The 9,088-nt window shown below is 43.0% G+C and overlaps 1 protein-coding gene across 1 annotated transcript; it reads right to left on the reverse strand.

The window, feature by feature from the left end:
• Positions 1-723: 723 nt before the first annotated feature.
• Positions 724-3,913, reverse strand: LOC131520596 (zinc finger CCHC domain-containing protein 3-like). The gene is made up of 2 exons (XM_058744946.1): positions 3,024-3,913; positions 724-846 (listed from the first exon to the last, which is right to left on the reverse strand). The coding sequence occupies exons 1-2, from the start codon at positions 3,905-3,907 to the stop codon at positions 771-773; spliced, it is 960 nt and encodes a 319-aa protein (XP_058600929.1). The 5' UTR covers positions 3,908-3,913; the 3' UTR covers positions 724-770.
• Positions 3,914-9,088: the final 5,175 nt, after the last annotated feature.

Raw genomic sequence — 9,088 nt, forward strand, 5'->3', positions numbered from 1 at the left:
CCTTTAGCTCGCATGCATGGAGGGATACCGTAACGCGCTTCCCCACCAGCAGGTTTCTGGTGGCTCAGATGGCAAAATCCTGTGCTGTCAAGTCCTTCAAGCCCCGGCCCACCCCAAGGATGGCGAGCTGGTACCCTAACTGGGCCCCACCCGCTGGTAGGCACGGGAAAAACAGGGGGCCGGTCTTGGCCCACAGGGCCCGCGCAGCGCCGCACTCCCAGAGCAGGTGGTGGACGGTCTCCGGGGAGTTGCACCCGGACCGAGGGCAGATGCGTTTTTGGCCATGCCTCTGGAGTGCATAACCGCTCTGACCGGGAGGATCTCATGAGCCACCATCCACGACAAGTCCTTGTGCCTGTTCTGGAGAGCGGGGTGAGAAGCGTTCCTCCAAACCTGTTTGGCCTCACCTAGTGTGAGGCCTGGAACTGGACTCACCGGTTCCCGATCCTGCACAAGAGAGACGAGATGCTTGTGGTTAGTTAAAATGGTGACCTCTTCTCTTTCTAAAAAGTATTTCTTTAAAAACTTTTTGATAAAACAATATTCTTTTGGCAGGTTAAAAGACACTGGTGTTTTCAGGTCAACAGGTAAAATCTTTAAGGTTCTTAAATAAGACCCCATCCAAAACCGTGTCATGGCTGCCGTCTTGTTATCTTTGGATGGGGTCACAGCATACTTTATGTGGAGGGCGGTGAAGTGGCTGCCTAAAACAGGTGGGGGTCTGGGAGGCCTTTTCCTCCATTCTCCGGTTTTCTTCACGACTTCTCGCTTTAGGCGCTTCCACTTGGACCCCACAGGAAGTAAAACACCGCCCTCTCCAACTGTGCCAGGAATCTCCGGGGTGGACTAAAAACAGAACAAACAAGTGACATTAGCGGTAAAATAACCGATTTGAAAATTAAAATTCTACCTTCTATTGTCAGCTGTCTTAGTCCCCAAAACCCCAGTCTTTTCCTAACTTTCCCTAACAAGTCAGTCCAGTTTTTCTGTCCACCTCCCTCTTTGTCAAACTTAACCCCTAAAATCTTAAAATCGTTGTCATTAAAAACTATGTCAAATCCACCTGTGTCCACGTCTCCCCACGGCCCGAAGAGCTGGGCCTCGGACTTGTTCCTGTTAAGTTTGGCGCCCGAGGCCCGACCGTACCAGTCAGTCAAGTCCATTGCTCTTCGTATAGATAAAACGTCCGTGGCTAAAAGGGTTACGTAGTCCATATATAAAACACAAGTGGCTGTCAGTCCACCCGTCCCAGGAACGTGAAGTCCTTTGATCCATTTGTCCCTTCTCAAGATCTGTGCCAGTGACTCAATACAAGCCACGTACAGAAGAGGAGATAAAGGACACCCCTGACGGACACCGCTGTGGATATTCACAGCCTTGGAAAGATGCCCATTTACAAGGATTTTGCTGACTATGCCCTCATACAGCAGTCCCACCCAGGCTATAAACCTCTCTGGAAACCCCATTTTTTGCAGTACTTGAAAAAGGTACTGGTGCGAGACTCGGTCAAATGCTTTTTCAAAGTCTAAATTTAGGACTATTAGCCGAATATTTCTGTCTCTCGCATAACAGATGGTGTCTCTAATCAGCACTAGGCTGTCTGTTATCTTTCTTCCGGGCACAGCGCAAGCTTGATCCGGGTGGATCACGTCCTCTAAAACAGTCGACATCCGTGTCGCTAAAATCTTACTAAAAAGTTTGCAGTCGAAATTTAAAAGAGTGATAGGTCGCCAGTTCTTTAAGTCAGTCTTGTCACCTTTTTTGTGAAGTAAAGTCACTATCCCTGTTCTAAAACTGTCTGGAAGTCGGTCAAGGGTTTCAAACTCTTTAAAAATAGTCAAAAGCTCACGTCCTAAAATGTCCCAGAATGTTAAATAAAACTCTAGGGGAAGTCCATCCATTCCTGGGGACTTCCCCTTCTTAAAACCTTTAAGAGCTTTCTGCATTTCTAAAACTGTAAAATCCTGGGCTAAAAGCAGATTTGGGCTCTTTACCTTTTTGTTTAAAAAGGTTAAAACTTCCCCTAAAACACTATCGTGAACTTCTTTTGAACTATATAAATTATTATAAAAGTTTTCAGTTTCCCTTAAAATATCTTCCGTGCTCTTTACTTCCCTCCCACTAAAAGTTTTTAAAGAAGTGAATGACCCACCCTGTGTTATAATTTTTTTTAAAAAGTATCTGGTACATTTCTCTCCTTCTTCAATTTCTCTTTCCTTGCATCTTAAAATCACACCTCTACTCTGGGCTTCTGACAATACTGACATTTCTTTTTTCACCTCTTCAATCTCTTTTGTAAAATCCGATCCACTGTTTAAAAGATTAAAATACCTCTGCAGTCTTTTTTGCAGCCCCATCATGCGTCGCTTTTCCCTATTCTTATTTTGTTTCCCTATCTTTTTAAAAAACTGTCTCGTCCGCTCCTTTACCATCTCCCACCACTGTGCTCGTGTATCATAAAAGTCTTGAAGGGTCTGCCATTGGCTGAACTGCTCCCTGTACTCTCTAACCACTTCTTCATCTTCTAAAAGGGAGCAGTTCAGCTTCCACAGCCCTCCCCCTACTGTCACACCTGAGGGGAGTGAAAGTGTGCAAGATAGCATGGAGTGATCTGAAAAAAAGAGAGGGGTTAATCTAGCATCGGTTGGCATGAAGTCACGTGTAAAAACATAGTCAATTCGAGAGGCTCTGGTACCATCACCACTAATCCAGGTGTAGCCCTCCTCTCTTTGATGCAGTGTTCTAAAACAGTCCACTAATTTAAAATCCTTGACTAAATTTTGCAATAAAACCGATGTTTTGTCTACTTTAAAATCCTCCCCTACCCTCTTCCTGTCTTTTTTGGATAAAACACAATTAAAATCCCCTGCCACCACTAGGGGAGCCCTACCTAGCATGTGGGGCTGCAGGTCTTCTAAAAGTTCATACCTCTGTTTTTTTTCTGTAAAACTATATACATTAAGAACATTAAACTCTTTTCCTAAAAAGGTCAGTTTTACTAAAATTGCCCGCCCGTCTCTCACCACTGTACTCTGATCTCCGACACCGTTTCAAGGGAGGAGTCAGTTCCTTCCACGCTCTCCTCTCCTGTGGTGACCTCTTCCTTTTCGTTTGAAACTTCTGACTCCTCCCCTGTGGCCGCCCCACTTCCTCCTTCTTGCCCAATCCCTGAGGATGGCGGGAAATTTGAATTTCCCACCAAAACCTCAGGCTCCACCTCCTCTCTTTGTTTGCTTGTTTGCTCCTCTGGTGGGGCGGCCATTTTGTTCCCTTTCAGTTTGTTGGCAAAACTCTTGGGGCAATCTCTGTAGAGATGGTTTGTGTCACCACAAAGATTACACCGCCTGCCAATGGTACATTCTTCAAAGACATGACCAATTCCTCTACACTTCCCACATATTAACTCCTGGCATACATCGGCTAAATGTCCCATTTTGCCGCACTTTCTGCACAATTTGGGCATTCCTTGATAATGAATGTAGCCCCGGTTCTCTCCCAACACAATCATTGAAGGTATCTGACTTAGACCCTGGAATCCGCTTGGATCTTCCCATTGTTTGATGGGAACTCTCCAAGCGCAATTCCAGATACCGTCTTCGTCTACTACCTTGACTGGTTGACTGCGGACCGTGCAAAATCTACCCAGCCATACAGCAATATCATCTCCACTCACTGTTTCATTGAACATTCTAACAATCACTGTTTTAAGTGAATTGTTAGAAAGCTTCTCAACAGAGAACATGGAGAACTGGGTCTTACAAGCATCAAACCTTTGCCAGAAATCTTGCAACAAAGCAGCAGATCTAAAACTAACATCAAAACCTTTGTTCATCAAACAATTCAATTGTTCAGGTTTAAAATCGAGGGTTTTTTGGATCAGCTTCCTGGAGAAGTCAAGACGTGACATCCCCAGGAGCTTACCATCAACCTCTTTAAAAAAGAAACGCACGCTGTGGTGCCTCCGCACGCCGGCACGGGCAGCCGACATGGTGGAGGCACCACCCGCACGCAGCGGCTAAAAAGACAATAAAATTACACAATAAATACGCTAAAACCAAACAATAAATTAACACAATAAATAAGTTAAGACCTTCTTACCTTAAAAAAGTAGATTCTCCGCAGACAGAGTCGAATCCGATAAAAGCCGCTTGTCAATTTCCCTCTTGAGGAGTGAGAACCCGTGCGACAAGCCACACACAAGCCTAACGGTCCTGCAAGAGGCGATCGCTGTCCCAACCGTCCGACCAGACCGCGAGATCTTAGCCAAAAGGCCGAGAAGCGATATGCGATATGCGATAAGCGATATGCTATAACAAACGTGCTTTACAAACACAGTTACAGCAGCCAGAAAAAAACTAAGATTAAAATTTGATGGTCAAGAGCCCAACTAAAGCAAACCCTGATCGCCACAATGGTGAGGTCAAACTAAACGTTTTCAATAAAACAAATAAACTTCTGTTAATTCTCAAATTATTTTTATAGACATATGACAGAAATAAAGTCTAATTGTAATGTGTGAAGCTGGTAATGCTGTTTGTGGAGTTGTTTAATCAGATCTTGAGAGATTTAATGATGTCTTGTATTTCAGTTGAGTTCATCTAAGGCTGTGGCTGAAGTCAGTTGTAGTTCTTGTTTCTCTTTCATTCAGTGATTCTGCTTGTTAACAGCAGGTGTTATCTATAAGGAGAGTAAATTTTTAACTGAACTGTATTATTTTGCACAAGAGAGATCTAATTTTGTTTTGTGGGTCACCATTGTGGTGGAGAGTAGAGCCTGTGCTTCAGTCAATGATGAGCCACAAACACTGATGTTCTGCTGCTTGATTTAAAGACAGTAACTGAGTTGCTGATACAGTGATGATCTGTTTGTTAAGTGCTTTATCACATGTGTGTGTGCTAATCACCCCTCGTGTGAACAGATGAACGCGACTGTTGGAATCCTTCAAATTATAACAACGATTTGAGTTAAAGTCATGTTTTTAGTAACTTTACTATTACAAATTAAGTGTTTGCAGTTTTATATTAAGAAATGTTCCTTCTTAGTAGAATCAAATGAAATAAGTTTACCAAATGTTTACACACCATCATAACAATTTTACAGCATGCAAGAGTTTGCTGTATTTTTACAGTACAATTGTAATTATTGATTTACAGTACTCTTGTAAATTTACAGTCTTACTGGCAACCAAAATTGCCAGTAAGTTACTGTAAATTTTACAGCAATTTTTTACAGTGTAGATCTTGCAAGGGTATAAAAGAGCACTATGATTGTACCCCTCCTCACTCCTCTCTCTACCCTCTCCTTCTCTTCTTTGATACTTCAGTCTTCACTCCTTAACCTCTTCGGCGCACCTATATCTTATGACGGTTTTTATTCATTACAGATTGTGTTACTCTTTTGTGAAGATTTTGATTCGCTTTAGTTTAGTGTTAATCCTCTCAGGAGGACGTTACTCATTACTAATAATCATTACTAACTCAAGATTGATTGTAATATTTTCAAATTGTTTTAAATATGTTTGGTTTGACTTATGATTGTCATCCACTGGAACTATACTAACAGGTGCATATGCTGCTTTGCATATGATTATTAAAATGTCATGTTTTATTTGAGTTATGATTTAGAGTTATTATTTTTGAAACTTTTAAAATAAATTTGCATATTTCTCCAACCCAACCGTCTGACGTGGATTCGATTTTGCATCAAAGGGTAACTTTTATAACAATATAATTACCTTATTAAATGTTTCTGTCGTTTTTGTCAAATATTTAAAAATAACCAGTTTCTTCAGTCAATCACAATACTATAGACTGCATTTAAAATTATTTACACAGGCTGTTTAATGCTGATCATGTACTGTATGTACATTTACACAAAAACTGCATAATGTAAATAGCCTAGAATTGAGAAACACAGGAACTCCTTAATGAGTGAAGCTGCAATATCATGACAAAATCATTGTTTATTATTGCTCTTTATGTTGTAATAATGATTAGTAATTTTGATTTATAGAATTTTTTTGGGGGCATGTCATATTCTGTTCTGTGTTAAACATAACTATACTTTGACATTTTGTTGTACAATGTAAACTGCACACACTGACACCCCAAACATTCCCATGTAGTGTAGCATTTGGATCAATCCGACACAATTTTGCATTTGATTTAACAAATCAATTAGTTATTAGATTAACAAATAGTCACAGACCCCTCACCCAATACACATACTCGGTGCCAGTAGGTATGTCAAGGACTTCAGGCCCCCGGTTCCATGGCAACCCATCAGATAACACTAGATTTTATTGCTCAAAGGAATGCAAATGCAGAGCATCTCACTACCTCTAAGACATTATGCCATAAAAATGGACTCTTCTCTAATTAATTCATAGAAAAACCTTTCTTTGAACGAACACACATATCATTCAGGTCGCTGTGTATATTATTACTGTTCTTGTATAAGTTTTTGTGTATTGTATACTGTTTTATGCATGCTTATGATAGATCACTTGTTAATATCACTTTAACTCATACCATGTTTGGTCTCTATCAATTCGTCTTTGGATGATCTAATTGAGAGTGAATATTACATGTTGATACCTATGTAAAGTATTAGTGTCCTAATAATCTTTAATAGTTTGTATATCAACTTCCAATCCAACCCCTTTGCAAATTACCATGCTCTCAGACAAAGGGTCATAAAACCCCCCAGTATTTCCAAACTCCCGCTTGGAAATTCAGCCTTTCTCATTGGTCAAGCCCATCCTGAGAGGCGTGACTCTTCTCAGACCTTAAAGGGCTCGCGCACAGTTCCGCCCACGCGCTCTTCTGCAAAAGCTCTACTGCTAAATCTCCGGACTGCTGCCCGTGTGGAGAGCCTGAGCCGGTACCGGCGTGCCCGGTGGGCTCCAACATATCTCAGTCTGCGGTTCTGTTAGATCCTAGAAGGATGTGAGTTAGAACTCTTCTGGACCCTTAAGCCTTGCGCCAGGCCTTGCGGCCTTGACTTTCCGTTCAACCTAAGCTCCTCGGATCTCAGAGCCAGAATAACATCTTGTGGAATTCATCACTCTTCAACCCGGAAGAACGTGATCGCAAGTCCAAAACCTTGAAACCATCAAGACTTTTCATCCGAGACTGCATTCCAGACACACGCCAACAGCCAAGGAAGTGCAAGTATTGTACATCTAACTAAACTAAACAGAGGTTTAGTATAAGTTATAGACCCCGTTATAAACGGCGCTGATGGTTTTACTCAGGTGGTTAACTGACTCTTTCCATAACTGCATTCTGTTTTCTCTAATGGCTTCATTCATCCACTTTAGCTCCCCTTTTGTATATACGCGTGAGTGTATGTATGTTTGTTTGTTTGTTTAGATTAGTTATGTGTGTTAGCATTTAGTTAATAAAAGTTGTGTGCACAAATTACATGAGTTTCTGGTTCTGCCTTGCAAATTAATGTCCCTTCACGATTTTCGATCCTGCTCTAATGCATTAATACTTAGGAAAGTATCACGAAAATATCCTTTCTTAGAGTTGATATGAACTTACACTGAATGTTCGCTGGATGAACAGATCAGTTGATGGCAATTTAATTCTGCTACAGTTATTACTGTCAGCCGATATAAATAATTGTAATTATTTATATACAATTCCCTTTTAAGCTAATTTGCTACAGTAGTAACATATATTCAAAAATAAACGACTGCTTCAAAATGTGTGTTTTCTGCATGGGTGTGTGTAAATTGCATTGTAGAGCAAAATGTCAAGCTTTGTCAAGTTGTTTACATTATTTTACTCATTCATTGAAAAACCTCATTAGAAAATATAGGAAAATCTTGAGGGAAGCAGTGGAGAATTAGTCTTTGAATTAGTCTTTATTAGTCAGGTTTTGTCGTCACAACTAATATATATGTCACGTCCCTGGACTGTCTTGTGTGTGTTTTGCTCCCCATGTGTGCCCTGTGACCTAGTTTCTGTCTCCCCTTGATTGTTTAATTTGATGCCAGGTGTGTCTCCTTAGTTCACTGATTGTCTTGTCTTTATAAACCCCAGTCCTTTCAGTTAGTGTTTGTCGGTCTTTGTACGTCAACCTAAGTGTCTACGTAAGTGTCTACCCTACCTGTGATCTGTGTTCCTGTCTATATATATATTAAACTCCCGTGTTGCTAATTCCTCGTCTTCTCGTTCCTGGTTCCCGGGCTCCCCCGTGAGTTGTGACAGAAAGACCGACCCATACAGTAACCTCCGTATTTTTCCCTCCGTTTTGTTTTCTCGTTATACCCAGTGTTTTTTCTTTCCGTTGTGTTCGATGGATCCCTATGTTCGGCCCGAATTCCTCCTCCTCCTGCTGGAGCAGGGGGACAGATCTCTCGAGGACCACACCAGACTATTCCTGACGATAGCTAATGACACCAGCTACCCGGACGGCACGCTCTGCTCATTCTACAACGCAAGTCTGAACACCGCGTGCAGAGCGCTGTCGTCCGAGGATGGTCCTCGAGAGGATTTCGCCGCTTTCGTGGAGTGGATGCTGGTGAGAAACGGATCACCCCTCACCGTCTCTTCCGAGGATGATCTCGCCAGATCCACTCCAGACCCAGAGCCCAGCCCACCAACTCCCAGCGGTACGGAGCATCAGCCCGAGCCCACCGATGACGGAGAGCCATTGCCGCTGCGATCTGCGAGCCAGCGAAGCCGAGCGACTGAGCGGAAGATCGCCCGGAAGTTGAGCCCAACACGTCAGATCAGGTGCGAGCGGCGGCGGTGCCCATCGCGAGGAGCCAACCGTGGGCGGTGTGAGCGCGGAGTGGAGCTCCGCCCCTGCATCACGGCTGAGGATGAGCTGATCATCTATCTGGGGCTGCTGGACATGGAGGAGGATTTACTGGACTGGGAAACGGATCTGGAGGTCAACGTTTCCCTTCACCAGCCGCCGTTCGCGGTCCAGGAAAACCCGCCGGCAGAGAGTATGGCAAGCCCGCCGGCAGAGAGTATGGCAAGCCCGCCGGCAGAGAGTATGGCAAGCCCGCCGGCAGAGAGTATGGCAAGCCGCCCGGCAGAGAGTATGGCAAGCCCACCAGAGCCGGCCC

Source organism: Onychostoma macrolepis, chromosome 15, assembly GCF_012432095.1.
Source record: "Onychostoma macrolepis isolate SWU-2019 chromosome 15, ASM1243209v1, whole genome shotgun sequence".
Classification (NCBI taxonomy): domain Eukaryota; kingdom Metazoa; phylum Chordata; class Actinopteri; order Cypriniformes; family Cyprinidae; genus Onychostoma; species Onychostoma macrolepis.

What these genes read in the sequence shown, in the direction of transcription:
- LOC131520596 (XM_058744946.1), bottom strand. Translation starts at nt 3,907, where the DNA reads ATGTCACGTCTTGACTTCTCCAGGAAGCTGATCCAAAAAACCCTCGAT. An exon ending in TCGGAGATCAGAGTACAGTG is followed by an intron (nt 847 to 3,023) that starts GTGAGAGACGGG and finishes TTCTGTTTTTAG; the next exon opens with TCCACCCCGGAGATTCCTGG.